Raw genomic sequence first — 24,122 nt, forward strand, 5'->3', positions numbered from 1 at the left:
TTTCAGTTTGTGCCCCTTACCTCTTGTCCTGTCACTGGGCACCATTGAGAAGAGTCTGGCTCAGTCTTCTTTACAGCCTCTTTTCAGATACTTATACATGTTAATATGATCTCGGAGCCTTCTCTTCTCTAGGCTAAACACTCCCAGCTCTCTCAGCCTCCCCTCATATGAGAGATGCTGTAGTCCCTTAATCATCTTTGTGGCCCTTGGCTGGAGTTGCTCCTGTAGCTCCATATCTTTCTTGTACTGGGGAGCCCAGAACTGGACCCAGCACTCCGGGTGTGGCCTCACCAGGGCTGAGCAGAGAGGAAGGATCACCTCCCTTGACCTGCTGGCAAGGCTTGTCCTAATGCAGCCCAGGATGCCATTGGCCTTCTTTGCCCAGGACCCCCATGTCCTTCTCTGCAGAGCTGCTTTCCGGGGTTATGGGATTATGAATCTTTAAAACAGTATATCTAATGTCAGTTTCCTAGCCAAACTTTTTTTTCCCCCCCCACTTTCATATGCAGAATTCAAGTATGGTGACTTGAATGATGCTAATAGATTTACAGAAGGAAAATATCCATCTTAAAGTTTATGAGGAAATTCATTGCCACAGGAAGCTGAGAGGCCAAATATATAAATAGACTTTTAAAAAGTGATTAGATAAAAAAAAATGTACATTCCTGAGGTGCGTAGGCAAAGTCCAATTCAAAGAATCCTTAATTCTCTGGCAACTGCAAGATTGTACCAGCAGAAGAAGGACTGTTTGTTATATTTCTCCCTAAGGATCTGCTGTCTGAGTTGGAATATTCAGGTTGATTCATTGATCTCATCCCAGGATGCCTTTCTTGTGTTTCATTGAAAATTGTTGGAGTTGTGTTTTTTACCTAATTTTATGCATAATTATACTTTCCTATTAAGCTAATCTTTTTCTTTGTATGTATAGCTTTTAGAATTACACCATAACCTCCTAAGTGGAGAAGTACGATATCAGATTCCTATGTCAATTACAACAGTGCTGGAGTTAGAGGACCTAATTTGGTCTTTGGTTCAAACAATAATGTAAAGAGTGATACCTCTTTTTGACATTAGTAAATGAGATGCATCTTCTATTAAGTGAATGTTGGAGGATTGCTATGTGTGTGTATGTTTTGGGGAAAATATAACCCAGAACTAATGGGAGATTTTTTTTAATTTAATGCGCCACAGATTTTTTTTTTGAATTGTAACTCTTTATGATAATTCTGTTCAGCTTTATCATGAGAAATAGTTTCATTGAACGTGTCCTGCATCTCACACAGTAAAGAGGAAAAGTAGTTGCCTCAGACTGTTTAAAGGAAAATACATTCTATAATATGATATTTCTAAGGTCTAGTATTGCTCTATCAGGTTAGCATGCTATTAATGGATTTGGACTGGATAAGTATTCAACTGTGCTTTTACTGCCCTGAAGTCAAAGGCTAAGTTATTCAGGCAAGTCACAGTATACTTTTTGAGACACAGAATGTAACAATTTCTATTCCTATTAATAAGCAGCAAACACCACTGTATTAAGATTTACAGATTAAAAATAATTTTTCTCCCTGTTCTTTTGGGTGCAGTCATATGTTTAAGCATACCCATGGAAAAGTGATTCTCTCTAAGAGTGATGAACACTATTCTTCTTTGGCTTCAATTAAATTCCTACCTCAAGAACGTTGTCCACTCAAAGCCTGATAGTGAGAATATACATTTTTTAGATACTTTGTCTTCGTGACGCGGCATGTTCTTAAGAGATTATGCATTGAAAGGTGTTTTTTTCCTTTTTTTTTAAACTATCTAGGTTCCAGTTAATTAAATGCCTTAAGATAACAAAGCACTTATATATATTTTTTAGATATAAAATATGAATTTCTGACCTTCCTGCCATAAGCAATTGAAATGGTGAATGATAATGAAAAGAATTATATTTGAGCTGTGACATTTTGATTCCATTCTTTTTATAACAGTTTGCATATTACTTGGTTACCAGTCTGGGGTAGGAAGAAGCCTTATTAGACAAAAATTTCAAGGGTGGACTCTTCTCTTCTGAAATAAATTATTGTTTGCTGTTTAAATAATTACAGATATGTCATACTTGACGATTCAATTTAAATATAATATTCAAATAAATTTAAAATATTTGATTAAATATGTAATATTTAAATATTTGAAAGAGCTTTGGAATTCACTACCTTTTCAAAAGTGCAGTGTTGATGTAAATTTCTCCCCTTCATGTCAAAGGCAACATTTTCTAGGCAAAACTGATGGTGAATTATTTTGAAAATCTCTTTCCTTAATAATGTAAATAGCATAGATCAGATGCTAATCTCATACTTGTTGCTTTTATTTATTTATAATTTAAAAGTTGGAGCAAAATAGGCTTCTCTAAGAGGGTCCTTTACAGTACATTTTTAAAAAAATACAATGAAAAATATAAAACAAAATAAATTAAAGCAATAGTAATACTCTTCCTTGAATTGAAACAGTATTTTATCATTGTTCCTATTTCATACAGTCTGATTATTAACAAGATCTATAGTAATATCTCATATATGTATGTTTACATACATGTGTGTGCATAGATTTTGAAGGAGGGCAAATACTGGGGTGACTTTTTTGATGCAATTGTACAGTAGTGAAGAGCAATTCTGCAGTAGTCTGGATGAAGAAAGAAAATCTACAACTTCCAAATTAAGACACAGGAGATATTAAAATAGATACTTTCTGAAGATTCAATTTAGTAAGGCCAGCATGATTAACACCCTTCATCTTATGAAAAGTGCCACTGGCCCGTAATGACTGCAACTGGTTAAGACCTGTGTTTCATATCTCATTGGAAACGTATTCCCCTCCAGCAATACAATTCCCTTTGCCATCGTGCTTGGGAATGCATTCAGGAGTGACTCCAAGGGAACAGTGCCATCTGCTGAATGAATTACCAGAATGCTTCCTGTGCTACCTTCATGTATGTTGGTGGTCTGCCATCTAAATACCAAAGCTTAGCTTCTGGGGGTGGGTGGTAATGCCTGTAAGGTATTTTTTATTGCATAAAATACAGCCAAAATCAGCTGCCAGCTGCTTCTTGGCGTAAATTCTTCTCATCCTGGATAGAAGATTTTCAGTATCCTTTTAACAGGCACATGTTTACACTAATCCAGAAAACCAGGATGTGTTTACTTGCTGGGTGGGAATACTTTCTTCATGGGTGTTTTGGGTATTTTTTTTTTGAAACTCTTCGTATCGGTGAGAAGTGCTCTATGATTTCCTTTCAGACATCAAGCCTCAGCTAAAGACTGGTGAAATAACTCCTGTTGGTTTGAGGGCGGGGGGGTATTGGAGAAGGCCATACTGAGTTGCGTTGAACATTAGAAATGTATTATCCAAAGTTTTACCTCTGCACACTTTTTTGTATTCTCTGAAGATGTGGATTTAAGAAAACAATTATTATTGCAGCTGGTTATGACTCACATTTTTCTGATTTTAATTTTTACTGTATACTGAATGGTAGCTGTCAGGAACCCTTAAGTTCGTGTTGATGTGTGGCCTGATTCTGCATGCTTTTTCTAAATAGAATTTTCAGTTTAGTGCTTGCCTTGGCTAGATGGATTAAAAATGAGAAAGATGCATAGTGGAGAGAGCAATGCAGTACTTTAGTACAATACAGAGCACTGCAAAATATATGTTGTTCAGTAGACTCATCTTAATGCACATTGATACAAAGCATGAAATGATAACAGAAAAAAAACCCTTTGTAGTTAAAAAATAATGCAGCTCAGAGTGATATACATAAATGGGAAGAGAAATCTTTACAGAAACTAGCATGCTAAATATTATGAGGACAGGTAATATCTTTTATTAGAAATTTAGCATGTCTGGAAAAAGAGACAAACTTAAGTATGCAAGCACCTTTCAGCTGACCTGGAAGGTATGACACATGTTCTGCAACACGTTTCCCTCTCCATATAAAAAATGCCAGGAGAGATTTCAGGAGAAAAAGAATATCTCTTTACCTGAGATTATTGCCAGTCAGAGGGTAAGGCTAACTTGACAGTGGGTGAGATCCCAAGGAGTGTCTTACAGTTTAAGTCATGGATTCAAATATAAGACCTGTATCAGACTTCCAGCTTTTCCCTGGACATCCTCAGCTTCCCACTTATAAAATGATAATAGGGGAACCTCTTAACAGAGCAGCTAAGAGAATAAACGCACAACCTCAGTGTTTGTGAGATACTTTTATCTATGTTATTGCAACTTTAATAACTACCTTTTTAGAAAGACTACCCCAAACTCTTTTAAGGCAAGGTTGTTGGCAACATTTCTGTCTGCCTGTAGCAGTTTCTCTCCAGCCCACAGAAAGATACAGCCCCATTCAAGCTGGGCAGTCAGGAATTCTGCAGCAGCCCATGGCTCTTTGCTGGGCCAAGCCCGATTCCCTGAGAACTCCTCATACAGCAGGAGCATGATGCATGTATGAAAGACATTTTGTTTATGTATAGATAAGAGTCAGCAATCAGAGCCTGCGTGTTGAGCCTGAGCAGCAGCCGGACAAGGCGCTGTGTGCTAGAGCCTATTTACATTGCAGGTAAACACACCCTTGTACAAACACCTTGAACAAACCCTCTGGAGTAGCCCGCATCTTATACTTCCTTCCAGCTGTTTTGCTCTAGAGTCTGCAAGGAAGGCAGTCCAGCAATACAGCCTACAGTGAACTTGGTCCCGGTCCCCAGCTCAGGATTGTGGCTATCCTGCAGTTTAGGTGCAGCCTGTGTGGCTGTGCAGCAGTGAAACAAGAATTAGGAAAAGGCAAGAATAAGGAAATCCTGACAGCCTTGGAAATCACTAGCGAAATCCTAGTGTGGTGAAAATGTCGCTCACGATGTCTTGACACCATTTGTACCTCAGTAAAGTGGGGCTAAACTCATCAGACAGTTGAGAGAGTGGTAAAATTGACATGAAGGTGGAATTGAGCTCCAATGTGCAGTAACTGTACCACAGGAAAAACAACACTCTGGAGTTAATTAAATTTACTGACTTCAGTGATATTTTATAATGTAGCCTTCTAATTACTCTGTATACTGCACATTGTGAATTTTCAGGTGCTAGAAGCTGGGGCTAAAATACCAAAATATACATATCTTTCATCCTGAAACATGTAACCTTTGTGACTAATGCTTTTATTAGATTTTCAGGCCTTGTCACTGCTAAGAAAAATGCTTAGCTTTTTAATGCATTAATTTTTTCAAAACATTAATGATATAGGTGGTCAGCTGTTCTGAGATATAGCCTATATGTATTCATGCTTGTTTTTGAATATATATAACATATAATAACATATATGAATATATGTAATGTATATGGCTCCAGTGTGATACTGTGTATTAGAGAAACAAGTTATATGAATGCCAGATTGCTATCAAAGACCTTTCCCTTTGCTGCAGTAAGTGTCTTTTCACTGTGACCAGAAAGAATAAGTGTCATTAACTCCTGATAATGCCAATATTTTCTAAGATCGTCTGTCTAAGAAAGGAGGTGAAGAGGTTTCTGAAGGTGAGTCTAAATTTATGTTTCAGCTGCAGAGAATGCTGCAGATTTTTCTTTACACTGTACTGTGAAGCTTGAGTCTGGTTTGCAGAGTTTGAGTCTAAACTGTGTATCTATCCATTGCAGTAGAGGTTGAAGGTGAAGAAATGATAATTTGGTACTTGAAATAAAGTGGTTTTGCTAACAGACCAGTGAACATTGTCTGTTTATACACGAATAGCGGCTAAAGCTCTGCTGAGTCTACTCCATAGCTTGATGAAACAGCTTTTCACCTGGGAAGTCAATGTGCCTCTTTAATCTTTAGGCTGGTCAGTGAGGAGAAGATTTAACTTTCTGTAGTTTAAAGTGGTGCTTTTGACATTGTCTCTGTGATCCAGCAACATGGTGTTAGATGTTATTAGGACCCAGAGTCACTAAGGCAGAAAATAGGATGGCATATACGTAAGTGAGGAGATTGTGTGGTACAGTAAGAAATACTGGAAATGTTTCCTGTGATCTAACCATGGCTTGGAATGACCTTGCTCTGACACCATGACACAATGACACAATCTTATCCTCAGGAGAAGTGGATTTTTAAAGCCAATTATTAACCTCCTATGGACCAAACAAACAATTAGAGAAGAACTAGGGTCATTTGTGGATGTTTATTTCTTTCTCTTCCTGACACTTTTCCCCTTCCTGATTCTTCCAGTGCCTGGAGCCCTGCAAAGAATCTTGGGATTTGAAGAAAAACCACTGCCAAAGCTTCTGTGAGGTATGTCAGCCCAAAGGCACTCTTTCTCACTTTATTCTAGCTGTCTCGTTCATTTATATTACTAGAGGTGTGAGCTTTAAGGAGACAGCTAACTAACAAGACTTATATAGCATTGCATTTTATTTGAATGGATACACATATAAGAATTTAGCCATATTGTTTGTGTAATTTTTTTTCTTTTTTTTTCTTCTGACCAAATGATTTATCTCTACTTGAAGCTTTAAGCCTTGATCCAGCCATACTTACATAACTTCTCTGAGAAGGTGCTGTTAATTCCCTTCTGTAAGTTGTTATTTCTGTCGCATGCCCTTCTTTGCCTTCTGGCTACATGTGAAAAAAGGAGTGTCTTTTAAACAGATAAAATGTCACGTGTGTGAAAATCCTTTTGCAGAGTTGCTGGAAAGGTGGACTTTCCTATATGTGAAAGTTTGTGATTTTTAAAAGAATAACTGTTTAGGAATAACTGTATTGTGGACACTTATTTCAGAAGATTAGTATCAAAATATATAATTTTTCAGGAACAAGTCAGGAACAAGGAAAACTATTTCTGCATAGCATTTCATAATAACTTAGTGCATAAACAAAGCCTCAATCAGTTAAACTATTAAAAAAAAGATAGTTTTGTTGGGTTTAAAACATGGCTTCTACTGAATTGGTGGAAGTCAGTTGTTACAGTTCTTAATTGATTTTTAGTATGAAATGAAAACATCTCAACAGAAGGTTGCTTTGTTATAACTAAATCGCTATAAAGATATTTCTTTATTCAAATCAATGAAAGTGTCTGTTTATAAAGATTTATAAAGATTTTCAGCTTTGTCTATAAAATAAAATAGAAGTGATCTTAACTAATATTCTGTTTGAACTTCTCCCTTGTCACTGTGAACATTCTCTTTCTGGTATAAGAATGTGTGCTTTGTTTACATTGTTCTAAATATCATAAACGTGTTTAGGGAAAGGTATAATTTCAACTAAAAAGCCTTTACTATATCCAAATAACTATGTGTAAATAGGGATTACTACCTAACTAATCTATTTAGTTTTGTTAGTATTACAAGTAAAAACTTCATATGAAAACCAATTCTCGTAAGATTTCTTTAAACAGAATCAACTACTGCTTCTTCATATACAAAACTCTAGGGTAGTGTAATAAAGTAGTTTAAGTGGGTCTAATTTATGTCACCCTCATATATCACTTCTCACTCTGGCTGTATGTTTCCAGATATGGGTGTAAATATGTATAAATTTAGTTTAAAAGGAAAACATTTGTAGAACACTGTTCTATTGTAGTTAAAAACAGTGAGCATCCCTCTTTGATTAGTGTTTTGTGGCTGAAGCTAAATTTAGAACTTCAAAGGCCAGTAACCAAGAGCAGCATGTTTAGCAGCTAACTGAAAAATGAGCTGCGAAATAGGGTGAGGAAGAGAAGCCTTGAGGATGTATTGTACCTCAGGGAGCTATAAAGTTTTTAATTAAGTAGCTGCAAATTTGTGATGTTTTAGGATTTGAAATTAGCTTCACACACACATGTGTGTACTCACACACACACATATGCAAGCAAGCAAGGGGCCATTCTCCTTTCTCTCAGACTCATCTATGCCCTATAGACATTGCTTGACTGAATTAAACCAGAGTCTTCCTTTGATAGTTCTCAATTTTTTTTGCATTCAATAAAAAACTTGGAAGCAACAATTTAGCTTCAAATTTTTCAAGGTCCCCACTTTGGAAGTAATTTCCTATCTACTGAATCAGTCTGCTAAAGTTAAAGGAACCTTACATGTAAGGAAGAAAAGCAGAATATCTCTGAACAACATGCAGAAGAAAATTGTAGTTCCAGACCTGCCACCAAATGAAAGAGGCACAGGTTTTCATTTAGTTAATGCAAGAGACCCTGTACATGGTAGGTTAACACTGCAGGATATGGTTTTGTTACTTAGCTAAGCCTGGCTAACAGCCACCTACTGCTTAAAAAGGGGGACAGATCCCCCCCCTCCCCCCTCCCACAGAATCACAGAATCTCTGAGGTTGGAAGGGTCCTCTGGAGACCTCCGCCCGGTCTCTATGGCTCATTCCCATCCTCTCCCTTGGACCAGCACTGTTGCTCATCTGATTTTATTATTTGCTGTTACTGGAGTTTAGCTGACTCCATTTTTTCCATAGAGTTAGTTTCCTGCTAGTTTAGCTACTTAACTGGCTAACTGTGGGATCAGGTAAGGGCCTATGGGGGAACAGCGGGTGTGCACATCTGGGAATGATGGGGTCAGTAGGAGAGGAACCAGGACTGCCCATTTTGGCAGCAATAGCCTTTAGACTGGGTCACCCAACTGCATGCTTAAGAGTCTGATTCAAAAGTTTTGAACTGTTGAAGGAGAGAGAGGTAGTTTTGTGGCACCTTCACATTCCTGGACCATATTAACTTTGCAGTATAAACTGACACATACTCAGTGACCCATTTGGGCCTCATTACTGGTGAAAGAGGTCAACAGTCTCTCTCATTTTGCCAGAATATGAGAATACTATAAATGAGAAAGTAAAACATTTGAATAGGGAAGAAAGCAGTGAAGTTGTAGAAGCTATAGGAGTACTTAGATAGAGGTGGGCTGTAATTCCTGTGTAGGCTTAGACATTTATAAATCAGATTCTTCAGAGAGGAAGGTTTTTGATTCCTCTAAGATAGAAAGAAAAGTTATAGATAATCCCAGTTACATGGGTTACCTACCCAAAGTTCCACCAATTACTTTGAGAGAATCACTTTTGCCTTTTTTCCTGCACCAACGTAAACAAAATACCAGTTAAAAGAGGAGATGAAATCCCCCTGTCACACGCAGTGTTCTCCCCAGTGTCCTAGATGCTATTATTTTTTCATATAGCTTTAAATGAACATTGTAAACTTTTGAATAGTACACATATGCTATAAAATGTCCGTACTTTGAAGCAGTCACTCTAGGACCTGATTTCTCAAAGAGGTAGTATTTATTTTCATCTTGGATCAATATATTTAATTCCTATTTTAATCTGCATTTTCCGCTGATCGTTTTATCAGAAATTTAGTTCCAGTTCCATAAGGAGTCACACAGTTACAAAAGCAAGAACATAAAGATGCTGCTAAATCCCGTCTACTCAGTTCAAACAGTATAATGAGGCAAGATTTAGCTTATTTATCTAGAGTGGCATTACATCAGATATTGTGGATAAACTGTCATGAGGTACAAAGGGAGGAATGTGGGATAGTCAAAAAAAAGACTGTCTAACCATTGTTTCCCCTCTGTGTTGTGAATGTTTTTAATCTGTCATTGAGCAACTTTGTAGCCAGGATATGTGAGGAAAACAAGAGAAAGCTGGCAAATATAAACAACCTTATTCCATAAAAGATGGTGGTCTTACTTGAGGGAATTCATCATTCTGTGCTTAGAATGCTCTTTTAGAAGTGACTTGAATACATAAATCTTCAGGGATAGTCTTGCAAAAGCTGAAAATCTGAATTTTCCTTTAGGAGGTCTTGGACAATGTGCAACATTTTTTTCTTATTTTCCTGCTGAAAACTTTGTACAATTCTTTTGTTTTCCCTTTAGCCTCTTTTCCCCAAGAAGAATTATGAATGCCTAACTAGCTGTGAATTCCTTAAGTACATCCTGTCTGTGAAGCAAGGGGACTGCCCAGCACCTGAGAAGGCCAGTGGTTTTGCAGCTGCCTGTGTTGAAAGCTGTGAAGCTGATAGCGAATGTTCTGGAGTGAAGAAATGCTGTTCCAATGGATGTGGACATACATGCCAAGTTCCAAAAAATCTGTACAAAGGTAGAGATTATTAATAGGTACTCATACTGGGCTAATAACTTCAGGCCATAATAAAGCCTCCTAGAAAACCAGGCCTTTCATTTCATAGAATTTTGTATGGATGGGGAGACTAAGAGAGAGAAGGCTTTGGGGATATGTCTGGATACTGAAAGGATAGAAAGACAAAGAAAAATGTAGCCTGAGTTTCTGAAAGTTGTTTTTTCCCTTATGAAGCCCATGTCTGGAATTCTGTGGAACATAAACATGTGGCTGTTATGAATCATCTTAAGAAGAACAAACTTGCCAGTTTAGGTGAGATCCCACTTAATTTAATGCAGATGAGAGAAATAATTGCAACAGGAAAATATTTAAAGATAAATAATACGTGTTCTATTAATCACCAATAAACTTTATGATTATGAGCCAAGTAGGTAGGACTACCAAACAGGACATTGCAGATAATCCCCCATCAGAACAAACGAATGCAGTATATTTGGAATTGGTGTTCTTAATGACCTAAGAACAAAATAGTGAAAAATGCTAATATCCACATATATATTACTTCATTATTTGAAATCCAAGGCATCATGACTTACTCAAAAGTTTTTATTTGCTTTGATTTGAATCCTGAGATTCTGTGAAAAAGGGCTTTCCTTGCCATCCATCAGCAAGGCCTTGTAGCTTAAGGAATGATTTGTGCTTAGAAAAACTCCAGATTTTAATTTGTTACCATTTAAAACAAGTTTGTACATGGAAATATTCTGAAAATGTGCTTCTAACACAGAATAATGACCATATATAAAAGACATTTTCTCATTCCATGGAATTGGAATGTTTTGTTAGAAATCAGTTCGCCTTATTTTTGTGATTAAAAAAAAAAACCTAATCAGTTACACTTCTGATAGCATAGGCTCTCTGTGGAGAGCCTAATCAGCAGAACTGTGAACTAAGCTCCAGGCTCATGTCTGAATCCAGACTTACTTCAATCTGTGGAGCTCCAGTTGTTTGCAGCCTTAAAACCACTGGGGATGAATATGTTTGAGTGAGGTCAGAAGTATTGCCCTTAACCCAGGGTATAAACCTGCTAATAGCAGTTGAAGGAGAACAGGCTATCATGATTCTGTGCAAGTATACCTTTGATAACAATAAATATCTGGTCTATTTTGAAACTGGAAGTAAAATATGTGAAGAAGACATTGGTGATTTTTTTTCTAAGTTCATTCCTTTAACTGAAATGTTGATGCAATTTTTTGAATGCCCCTGGTGATGACAATGTATGTCAGAAATAATCTGCTTTGACTTCTGAATCCTGGGTTTAAGTGTGCAGGATTGGCCGTCAGGAAACACTGTCTTAATTACTTGCATAAATGGAGAAAATTTGATCTAGAAGTCATAAAAGTTGAGTAAACACAAAACTGGTGAAGTTACTACTCATAAAATAATATGAAGAGCAGGCAATACTGTGGTCCATATTCCCAATATAGAAGGGAAATTCCCTTGGTTCCAGGGGACTTCAGACCAGTCCCTTTAAAACTATAAGGAAGGTACACAATCATCCATACCACCTATTAAAATGAAGAATATTAAAAGGGATTATTTAGTTATTTCTATTCTCTTCTTGAGAAAAATGATCAGAGTGATAAATTCAGCATTCTTATTGCATGAGTAATTATTTACATGGTCAGGCTCCATACCACAGTTGTGAAACAAGATTCTTCAGGGCATTCCAGCAAATATAACATCTGGAGAAAGGTTAAAAAAGAGCAAAAACCAAAAACAGGAGATGAGCTACATTTGGGGAGGGGCAAATGTATATAGGATATGGTACGCTGTGTAACTGCATACAGAAAAATCTATTATTTGTTCAGACTAATTATATAGTGATAGAACTAACCTTGTGTTCTAACATCTTATCACCTATCTGCAGGGAGGTGCTTGCTTGTAAAAGCATATATGTGTTACAGGGCAGAATGAATATGGCCTTCTCAGCTGATGAATTCAGCTAATTAGCCTCTTCAACCTGTCCTTCTGCAACAAAGGACAAATGGAAGCTGAGCAGGCTTACTTTTCATTTCCTCCAGGGCTAAATGACCTTCCCGTCACTAAGGAAGAGCGAACTCGGCAAGCATGACTAAAATCTAGTGAATAAGTTTAGTACTTATTCTTATCATTTTGACAGCACTCCCAGCTAGAAAATGAACTCAGATTGAATCTAAGAGTCTACGTAAGTTGCTATAGTTTCACTGTTGGTCAAGCTCTGGAGGTTAAAGTTATATCAGCAGATAAAAAATACCCATCTGATTTAACTGCATATACCCTCTAGTAGTGGGTGTTAAAGCCCAATCCTGAAAGCATATTAATACGAGTATACTTACACCATAGTTGCATATAGAAAATGTTGTATTAACTGTACTTCTTATCTTAATTGCTTCTTGACTTGAACTTGATATAATCTTCAAACTGTCCATGTCTTTTTATTTTTTCGTTTCTCTTCCATTTGTCAAGGAGTATTACTAATCAATTACATAGTCTTCAAATTTTTCCCTTTGCTGGAGGTATGAAATGTTCTATCCTACGCTTGTCATCTGCCTCATCCACCTGCTTTACTTTGTGTCAACTTGTAAAAGACTTTACTTCGGCAAGTGACTGTCCTTTCCACAGGGCCACAGGTTTTTTTTCTCGGAGGGAAATAACCTGACATAATGATGTTAGAAATAACAGTAAGTGCCTAAACTAAATTTAGTACTTTATGGATAGAAATGGAGGCAATATCCTTGCTTAGAAATAAAACAGAACCAAAAAAAAAAAAATCAGAACATAAAAGGAGGAAGAGAAAGTGTTGTAAAATGGTTGATCAGGTTCGCTTTGTCTGACATATATATCCCCGCCTAAGGACTTGGACATGTATCTTTTTCCACATTCAAGTGGTGACAGCTGAAGAAATTACCCATCACTGCTTTCCTGTTCAGAAATTAGTGGAATCTCAGATGTGATGATACTCCTACTTGTGTGAAATTTCCAGAACCCCTTTTTAATAAAGCTTTAAGGTTCATACTGTTTAAACAAGCCTAATTCATTTTGTCTGAAACAGGTTGGGGAGCAATCCATAAAGCAGATCTGGGCAAGGGGTAAATTATGGTGAAGAGAAGGTTATGGCACTTAAAGGGTGTGATGGTGTGGTAATGTTGTAATAGGATAGCTAGAGCCAGAATGGTCATCCACAGATTATTTTTTATTTATTTTATGATTAAAGAAAAATACAGGTTTTGTGTTAAAAAATGCATACAGTTTTAACGGTGTGTATCTTTGAGTCTTTGAACAGGCTGTGTTTATAATCATATTGATGCCATGTCAATACCCTTTACTGTCTGAACTGTCTGAACAGTACCTTTTACTGTCTGAAACCTTTCCATGAAAACTTTTTGAGTTGCTGGTGTTGGTACCTACATTTGAGGTACATGTTCTTATGATGAGCCAGCATGCATTTATTTTTCATGGCACAGAGATGCATGTGTCATTTGAAAGACACCTGTTGAAACGTTTTGCCTGGGCTCTGGTATTGCACACATAGAACAATCAGTGATTTGAATTCTCAACTTAAACACTGCTAACTTCAGAGGACTAATTTGTTCAACCATGATGAAAGGGCTGACCTTTTACATAATGGAAAGCACATTGAAGAGTGTTTGGATCCACACATCTGGATATGAAATTGATGATGCTTGTTCTACAAAAGTATTCTAAAATGCACTTGCGCCATGCTCTAGTTGCTGCTGAGATCCATCTGCACACAATTACATAACACCAGAGAGGCTGAGTTACTTGCAATCAAGTGATTCCAACTGCCCCTAATGTAAAGCAGATGGAAGTTTTCTTAATATGCAGATTGTAGGATTATTGTACATCGTAATTAAAGAAGGATTTTCAAATGTAGAAATTTGAACTGACGTGATCTGTGGTGCTCATTGTATTAGACTAAGAATGCTGGGCGTTGAATGATATCCAGGGTTTAAACTGGTGTGGCAACAAGATTTAAGCACTGGATTTTCCTCAGGTTGATTTTAGATTTGTTAAACAGCTACAATATTGATTTTTATTTACTTGTAGCTAATTACATAACCAGATTTAGGAGAAAACCTCTTAAAATGTGAAAGCGGTTTGTTGACCTAATGAAATATTGGTACTGCAGTCGTCTGTGACAGGCTAGGTAGAAGCATTTAAATTACAATTTATGGCACCAATACATGCAGTTTGACTTATGTAGAGCTGCACTGAAATGACAAAAGACTTAAAATGCATATGATAACCTGATAAAAAGACTTATATGGAAACATAGCAATTTTATATATGGCATATCCTAAAGTCACTAAATGCTGCACACTTAAATATTTAAGTTCCTAAAGTCTACCTGTAGAAACGTATCTAACACTTGATTTGCTGATTTAATCAAGATGCCAAATTTAAACAATTGGTCTTTCCTTCAAGCTACTATAAATGTTTTCAAAAAGATGATGTTATTAGAAGTAGAAACAATAGAAATAACTGTCTTTCAATGCAGTCCTGAGGAGTTACTGTGAAGTTTTAGAAAGACATCTTTGTCTCTGAAATACATGTTTGATATAACCGAAGATGACTTGGAATTACCTTTCCTAGATCTTTAGGGAAGCATGGAGATTGGCAGATCATACAACATAGATGCATGTGAGTCAATAAAGTCATACCACTGTGGAGAAGGCAAACAGTATGCTTGCATTATATTCAGAATCCTGTAACATCCGCGAAATAATCCTCCTGTTGTAGTCAACACAAAAGAGCTCAGCTGGAGTCTTTGTCCAGTTTTAGGCATGATCCTGGAGAAGGGTAGTGGACTAGCTGGAAAGTTTCCACAGGGGAATTGCGAGAATGCTCAGAGACCCTGATATAAAAGGAAAATGGACTGCACTGAAGTTATTAAACTGTAGAAGAAAACACTGAGAGACATGGTAACAGTCTTCAGTTGTAGAAAAGGCTGCTCCAGAGATGAAGGAAATAGTTTTATATGATCCATGACCATAGTGGATAGGTATTGAGTTCAAGGTGCAGCAAAGGAGATTGAGCTCGGCAACAGGGGAAGCTTTCTAATGGTAGAGAGAGAAGCAGTGGAACAAGTTACTAAGTGATTCTGTGGAATTGCCATCATTGGATATGTTTAAGCATAAATTGGATGAAAATCTGAATGACACAGCTATAGGTGATCCTTCTTGGGGCCAAAGGGACTCCACGTTATGAAAGCATGTTTGGAAACTATTTTCTGTAAGATCAGTTTTAGCTTAGAACTTTCAAATCCTTACATGTTCCTTCAGTTTTTAAGTGAAATAAAGGAATCATTTTGAAGGTTTTTTTTATAACAAGCTTTACTATTGACAGAGATAGGTCAGCTGTGAACGCTTCTGGAACTTCCATTCTCATCATTCCGCCCACTTTCCCCTTTTTTACTTCTGGCTGACCGACCATTTTCTTTTTCTTTTTGTACAGCTCCATTGACATATGGCTTCATCTTGTTTTGTAAATTATTCAGATATTTTTGTCTGTATGTTCCTATTGCAGGTGTTCCACTGAAACCCCGGAAAGAGTTAAAATTCACAGAACTTCAGTCTGGAGACCTGGAGGTGAAGTGGTCTTCAAAATTCAATATTTCCATTGAGCCTGTGATCTATGTGGTTCAGAGGAGATGGAATCAAGGAATCCATCCTAGTGAGGATGATGCTACTAACTGGCAAACTGTGGCACAGGTCAGTTCTTTGTAAAATGATAAGGGTCCTTAGCTTCCAGACAATGATCTGAAGGTCCTCTTCAGATTAGAGAAGAGTTAGAACACATGATAGATGGGGGATCCCTTTCCAAGGTGTCTCTCTAAGTAATGACAGAGCCACAAACAGAATCCAGATCTCCCAGACCTTACTCCACTGTTTCATGAGCTTTTTTCAAGACTTATTTAGTAGAAATGAACTTCAGTATTTTTGTTTCAATTTTTTAGCTAGAAATATCAAATGCTTTTGATATTATAGAAAATGACAATGTTAGAAAAAGCTGTTAGTGTGAATATATCAGTAAAGAGGTAAGTATTTCTTTCTTTTCCCCCAAAATAAAGAAGAATATTCAGGGGTTTATGTTTTCAAAATGAACTAAGTGTTGTGGGTGTATCTCTATAGGTAAACATGTTTAGATCTTGCTGGAGGCTCGATTTATATAAGCCTAGTGAGTGGTACTTTCTTATAAGCACATACTTATCAGACATATTAAGGTGGGAATTCCAGAGAAAGGCTTCTAAAAGCCATGAAGCTCTTGAAAAAATGTAGAATTAGATACCAAAATCTATTAAGGGAAGCACTTGAGGGACATAAACCTTTTGAAGTCAGTGGTACTCATATGTAGTTTCCAAGGTATGGGTTGGGTCTTATCAAAATGATAAGAAATATAATTGGTGAAAAGGCCATTTAATTTTAAAAATAAAGAAAAGGAGAAAAAAAGACTAGGACTTTTATTGTTTGTAAAGTAGCTTTTTCAGATGTTGCCCTCCCAATTTAGAAAAGCCTATGATGTCATGCTCCTATCACTCAGTGCAATCCAAGCTGAAAATGTAAGATTCATGAGCAAATGTTTCTTAATGAGAAGCCGCCAACGGAGCATAAATTTTCACTTAGTTCCTTCCCAGTTTCAGTCTGTTTTTTAACATGCTGACAGTCCACCTGGATGGCAGAGTTCCAGTCGTTTATCTTAACTGTTTCACCCTCATCCCTGCTGACAAGAAAAGCAAAATGTTGATTTTGAAAAGACCTGCAAAATGTCATTACAGCTAGGAAAAAAGTAAGATAGAATAAGTAGAACCATCCACAAAATACAGGAAAGAGTTTAGATTCTGTGACAACCTGTGTTCATTCTCAATTCAGATTGTGCAGAAAGAAGCATTCTTAAAATAATGTTTGGCTTGTGAAACTGAACACTCAAAGCTGTGATGTGGTGCTACAGAGGACTGTCACTATGTTAGAATCTTGCCCAGAAAAAGTCACCGGTAGCATAGCCAAGCATGAAACCAAACTTGTGAAAGTCCAAGCAGAAGTGCACATATTTGAACCTGATCAAGTTGCAATGACTTATTTATTATCTGTCAGCTGAGGTGCAGGTTTTCAATCTATGTTCTCCATATTCACCAAACAACCTCCTGCCACAGCTACTAGAATACCAAGTAGAAAAAATAAGCCAAATCTGAATTTCTCCTCGCAGTTATTGTGCTATGTACATGTGCTAGACTGCAGATGCGCAACTATTCTAGTTGGATGATCCAGACTGCAAAGGGAGCACACCGCTGCTCTTTTCTCATTCCAGGAATAGAGCTCATGCACAATTCTGGAAGCATGCACTACACAGTATATAGACTACACTATATAGAGAGCATATATAGATCTCTGCCTTCTTGCAGTGTGTTTGCAGGAGAGAGGTTTCTAGAATGTGTTCCCATGCAAGAATGATAAGAATCCTGACAGCTGTCTTTCCTGAGGGTCTGTCACATGCAGGCAGAAGACGCTGAATTAATCACTATGGCAGGAGAAGCCTACTCCAGCTGACATCTTTCTGAGAACTTCCCTGTCCCTTCTGCATCTCAACAGATGTGTATTTGATTGTGTGATGGACCCCACTGGGGATGTTAGTTCAGAACAAGTTTCAGGATGCTTGACTGGTTTTGTGAACTATGTACACCTTATGGGACATACAGGCTGGACACCCTTGAGGGGTGCTGGTAAATAAGAATTTCTGTCTCTATAGAGGACTGTGCCTCCATGGTAGTTTTAGATATTCCAGCCAGGTAGTCAAATTTGTTGTGCGTGACTGGGTGCATTAGAGTTAATTTTGTGATATCAGCAACAAGGATGGATATGCAGTTTGACTAAAGTAACTACGTGCACAGCCTCTGGACTTTCCTTATTCTATATAAAGGAGAATTTTACTCATATGCTTCCAGGACACAGGTGTATGAGAACTGCAAAAAGCTTAGCCATTCAGCTGAGAACTCCTAGGTTATCACAATACAGGGAAGATGGTGCTGGCTCTTTCATTACTCTGCTTGCAACTTAAGCTGGAGCACATGTACAGAGCAGATAGAGATCAAGAAGGCTGCAGGCAAGGATATGAATTTCTGTGTGCCTATATCCATATGCAGTGTAATTATGCAAGGTTGTTTTCATCTTCTTACAAAAGATTTCATGATATTTTGTTAGGGTTCCTCATCCAAAATTTTCATTTTTATTAGTTATTTAAGAGGAAATGGGGCTATAGTTTGGAAGAACTATATTTTAAAGGATTTAATTTTCAAAAAAACTTGCTATTTTCCATTGCATGAAGCCTTACCATGAGTGAATTTGCTAATATGTTCTCAAGTCTCACATAATGATTACATGCTGCCCTTGGCTCAGTCGTTATATAAAGCTATACCCCAATGTAAATTCATGGGGACTTAGCCCTTGATTTCATTGAACTTTGGATGATACTGAAGATGGACATGCTGGCCAGTGATTTTGTCTGAGGACTTGCTTGTTATAATATTTTAATCCAAATGTGTAACAGGATTGGAGGCCAGCTTCAGAACCTTTCTCTTTTAAGTAAATGGATAATGTGTAGCCCAAGTAAATAGCAGTTCTGATCGGCCAATGATGTAACTGAGGAGTGATTTTTTTTTAATTTTATCTTTTAGGAAAGATATTTTATTCTTTTTTAATCTCTTTTATTGTTTCTTTGTTCCATATTTTATCTTTTGTTTTATCTTTTAATTAAAAAGTTAAAATTTTATACTAGCATATAGATATTGATAAAATTGTTGTTTAATGATTTTTCCGATATTCAGGCAGAAGTTCAAGTGTGTAATGAAGTTCAACATTTAATTATTTAATACCTTTTAGCATGTCATTTAATGGGCTCATGTTAGTACAAGACAGATATCCAAAGGACCCTGAATATTATCTTGGCTCCAAATACATTTAAATAGTGAGAACTAACTGAAATAATTAAACAAAAAATTCACTTTACCATTAAACTAGTTTAAGAATATATAGAAAGAAGAAGATGAGGCAGACAGTGAAGGTGTTGGGACTGCTACCCTAGCTTAAGCTAAAAAGACAAATGTGGGAGTCTGAATGGGGAGAGAATGTGAGTAGCAGCAATATGTGGGGTCTCAAGCTCTGCACAACGTATCAGTAAGAGAGCAACCTATAGTACGTTTGAAAGGCACTCTTTCTTTTACATATGCATATACATCAGATATCTTAGTTTCCCTATATTTTGCACATCACTAAATGAAGAGCTTAAGTACAGGATAACATCTACAAATTTTAGTAGTCAGTGCTCTAGAAATATCACTGTTGAATAGCTGAAACACCTCCCTGAAGTTCTCTCTGTCTGAGTTAGGTCAGCAGCTGCTACTTTCTTACAGAAATTGGAAACAGAGCAGTGAGCAGAAATTATGCTATGCCTTCTTGGGCAAGTACTTGGCATCACTGCAAGTAGTATTGAATCCAGTACAGGGAAGGTGGTTGAAGTTAGGGAAAACAGAGCTTGTTAAAATAAATTAATGTCACCAAATTTTTTAAAGAGATTGCATGTTTGGTCAGTAATAATGATCAGTGTTGATTGTAAAATATATTTAGACATACACAAGACATTCGAGTTAGGGTTCATGTGTTATTTTGATTAAAGAATTAAATTAAAACACAGTCAACAAGACAGCTAAAATAATTTGAAAACTGGGTAATTGAGAGGTAATTGTAAATATAAAATCAGCAACAAATGGATTAGTTTCTGATGAGTTGTACAAAAACTGATTCTTGATGCTACTCTTTCTGTATTTGGCAGTGATTCAGCTGCTACCAGAAGGCTGTGTTCAGTCCTGGTGTTGGTACCTTAGAAAAAAATTAGAAACAGTGCAGAAGAGAGCTATATATATAAGGTTAAATGGGAAAAATGGTAGAGGAAAGCAGGGCTCAGAATGAGAGAGCATAAAGTACTTCCTACTGAAAGGGTTCGGAGTGCATCTATCCTTATTCCATATTTCTGTGGTTAAGGCACTCGCCAAGGAAGCTGAAAATTGAACTCAAGACACTAGCAGTCTGAGTGAGTGTTGCTGGAGCAGAAGACATCTCCTTTGATTTGAGAAAAGACTGCTGTAGAGAAGAGTTAAAGCAATGAGTGTCATTTTGACATAGGCACCAAAGATCTGAAGAGGACTCACATTCACTACCTGAGGGTTACTGTTTCCTATGAACCAGAAGAGGCAGCTTCTCACAGTGCTGGATTTTGTGAAGCCTGTTTGAAGCCCTAACTCTCCTTTTTCAGAATCTGAAGAAATGAGTCCTCTTACTTGGGGCAGCACTTATCAGCTAGGCACTGTAGGTGTAAAGGTTGTGATATCTGAAAAAGTGATTTTGTGAATTTAACACCTCAGTAGTTTTCTAAAGGTTACTTTTCCAACTTAAATAAATCCAAAAGAGATCTGCAATGCACTATAAAATTTGTTGGTTACATGATTTTGTTCACAACTGTAAATGCGTTGCAGTTCAGACTGACACTCAGAATAGGGCAAGGTAGTTACATACAGCTTGCCTACACTTATTAGGCTCTGCATATTTAGAGAAAAATGTGTCCTCTACCTCTCAGTCTGACTGAACAGCGTTACATGGGAGATAGCACAACTAACCAGGTCAGACCCAAAAAGTAAGCATGACATTTTCCCCACCAGACTACAGATGAACGGGTTCAGCTGTCGGACATCAGGGCAAGCAGGTGGTACCAGTTCCGGGTGGCAGCTGTGAATGTACATGGGACGAGAGGCTTCACGGCACCCAGCAAGCACTTCCGCTCCTCAAAAGGTTAGTGTTTGTTCCCACCGGCTGATGCTCATCTTTAGGTCGCTCACATGTGGAGTGCAACCTGATCCGCTTATTTTAGGGGCAGAAGGCTTTTAACAGGTGGGCTTTTTTTAGTAGTTTTGCTGTCATTGAAATGGTGTGAAATTTGTTTGAAGATAGCACACGAATTAAAGGTTAAAGCTGTCATTATTCTTTTATCAGTAAAGGATCTCCATGAATGGACCTCCTTTTAAACTTTTTCAGCACTGTTGGTATCAGAATTGAAGTTCTGACAACATGACTCTGATCATCAAACATGTAAGAACTGGGCTTTCAACATATGTTATTCAAGAGGTTTCTCTTATTCTTTTTTGTTGTGAGAAATGTGTTCTTGCCATATGTTTAGCAGAGATTATTGGAACATATTGTTGCCTGTATTTAAATAATTGCAGCAGCATTGTTTTGATAGAACTGTGGACTCTCTTTGCTAGCATACTTTCCCCTTGCTAGCATTGATCATAAGGGCTTAGTGATAAAAAGGGTGTAAATTTTAAGTAGTGTACTTCTGTTCATTAGGAAGGCATGTCAGAGAATCCAGTGTTGTAGGAATTTTTGTGGTTGTTATTAGTTTTACAAGGGATGTGTTCTGGTGCTAAAATAACTTTGAAAATTGTGTCTGTACCAGTAAATAGTGCTGGAGGTGACGGGGGAATGGAAACTGGAAGTGGATCACCGCTTCTGTGAAGTCGTCGGAATTGTCCCTGACACACCTTCAATGCAAGCTAGCTACAGTTTTCCCAGATGACTCTCAGGCATAGTGTAGGAGTTAGCATAGGCCAAGAATCATTCCCAACAGACAGTCTGGATGTGGTCACCCTGTATTAAAGAGAGTTAATAATACAGACATAGCCAAACCGTGCTGGCTAGTTGGCTTTAATGCCAAAGAATGAAACCTGGTACTGTTTACTTTACCAGTGTAGGCAAAGTTTCTAATAGATAGATTTCTCTTTGTTTTAGCAGTGACAGAATCTTTACACTTTTATAATGCACACTTTGCAAAATGCATTCTCTTTCTGCAGATAGAGCTATCTTGCAAGGTAGGCAGTTCCCATGCTGAGTTGACATGCTAGTTTGTAGCTTGTTGTTTAGTCATATTCAGACCTAGAAAAAATCTTACTGTAGATGCAGTTGTACAGGTGTGCAAGTGCTTCTGCTGGTGTGGCTTAATTGCTTGCTGAATAAGTATATGTTTGGATGGATAGTTTTTGATGCTACAACCACATTTGTGCTAGGAATGTTCATTGACATAGTTACGTATTATCTCTGTGGCCACAAACTTTTTAAGGTATAAAAGAAGTATTATTTTAAGAATTTGTTATACTTAAGCAGCATGCTGTTTCAGTCACATTGAAAATACAGTTCCTTCAGGCTGTGTTAAGCTTACTACAAGCACTCAGCAGCAGCAGTAACTTTCTCTCTGCTTTTTTTCATGAGTTGCACTGTAGCAGATACAGCACTGTGTTGCTGAATGTGGCATCAACTTTCCTCTAAACTCAGAATATACTTCAGTTGTTTTTCTGAGTTTCTAAAGAGTTTCCAACTAGTCTTCTTGGAATTAGTAAAATTGCGATTACATAAATGTATATCATGATAACACTGAGGTTTTGGCTTGAGCTTGACATTTTCAGGCAGGATTTTCAGGCTAGCCACAGGAGTATATGCTTCAACATGCCTACATTGGTAGTGAATATAAGAACATTATTCATGCTATGTCATACTGAAGGTCTGTATAGCCAAGTGTCTGGAGAACAGTATAATAGCGGGGTAAGCATATAGGGACATTTCTTCAGAATAGTCTCCCAACTGGCAGTGACTTTTGTTTCAGGAGCTCGTGGATTTGAAGTGATTACATGTTAGGTACCAGAGTCCTCTTTTTCTGTGGTCCCTGCAGCTACTGCTCAAAGCACTTGCTCTTCTAGAGTGCTGCTCACAGCTGTCTGGTAGGTGGAGAGTGGTTTTAGTACTCTGTGATAAGGACAGCAGGAGATGGCAGCACCTCTGCACGCCCTTAGAGAATAAACCAAAATAACAGGGATCTTGATAATGGCGGAAAGTACATAACCGGCACTGCTCAAAAGGTTACTATGACCCTCCCAGTAACAGTTTTCCAATCTAAACTGCAGCCCTTGACAAAGAATTGTGAGTTGCCAAGCAAACAGCAAGGAGCTCAATTAGGTATTAGCTTCATAGCCAGAATCATCTTAGTTTGGCAAATTGTTTGACTATTTTAGAGGCTTTTTCGTTGTCAATGGCTATTACAGATGCATCACGCATGTGAAACAAAATGTGTAGAATTGTTACATAGCTCAAATAAAGATGCTGCTAGGTGGTGACTGTCAGGAATGATACTGAGATGCTTCAGTATCTCGTAGTCTCAATGTCCCTGAGTAGGCACACATAGCAGTGACAGTTATAGTGTCATACAGACATTTAATTACTCCTTTGGAGCTTAGTGGAAAGTGGCAGCCCCTGCCTGGCAGAGAGGCAAGAAACTGCTGATCAGCTATGTGTAGCTTTTTGAGTGCCAGCATCTACTGGCTCCTGCTGAGCTCCTACAGGCACATTTAACCTCTAGTTTGGAAAACAGACTTTGGCACACCACCTTTGGAAGGTTGCTGACCGTCTGTGGTACATTTGTGTGAAGTGTGGACAGAAATTCACATTAGATCTTGTACTGTTTCAATTCCTCTGGCTGAGCCAAGACCAAGAGAAGATTATTATATTTGTCAGACTTAACAGAAGTTTTCTTCAAAAAGAAATCCTTTGATCAGGGAACATGACAACAATTTCTAAGACAGTTTCTCACACAAGATGCTGAACTTTCACTGATTGCTCTTAATTTATAATGAATAGCGATAGCTGTATTCATTTTTTTGAAGGAGGACAAACATGATATGTAATCTGAATCTAGGGAGGAGTATGGCACCGCAGAGTCTCTGTCACTAAACATTTTAAGCTGTTAATAAGAACGTTCAAAAACATTGGTGCCATAATTATTTAGAGAGAGGCTTTTTGTCTGTTACCACTATACTGTTTATAATATTTTGTTTCTTTTTCAAATGCAAAAATATGATTTCTAGGTAAAGACAGAAAAATAAGATTATGTTTTATTCAAAATA

At 37.4% G+C, this 24,122-nt stretch overlaps 1 protein-coding gene across 1 annotated transcript in view; it reads left to right on the forward strand.

Moving 5' to 3' along the window:
- ANOS1 (anosmin 1) overlaps positions 1–24,122 on the forward strand; it is a 134,738-nt gene that overhangs the window by 70,043 nt on the left and 40,573 nt on the right. The window contains exons 3-6 of the mRNA XM_026083509.1: positions 6,236–6,298; positions 9,868–10,090; positions 15,656–15,840; positions 20,835–20,964. Of these exons, the coding sequence (XP_025939294.1) occupies positions 6,236–6,298; positions 9,868–10,090; positions 15,656–15,840; positions 20,835–20,964 (601 nt within the window). The remainder of the gene's footprint in view (positions 1–6,235; positions 6,299–9,867; positions 10,091–15,655; positions 15,841–20,834; positions 20,965–24,122) is intronic.

This window comes from Apteryx rowi, unplaced genomic scaffold (genome assembly GCF_003343035.1).
Source record: "Apteryx rowi isolate R43461 unplaced genomic scaffold, aptRow1 scaffold_605, whole genome shotgun sequence".
In the NCBI taxonomy this organism is placed as follows: Eukaryota; Metazoa; Chordata; class Aves; order Apterygiformes; family Apterygidae; genus Apteryx; species Apteryx rowi.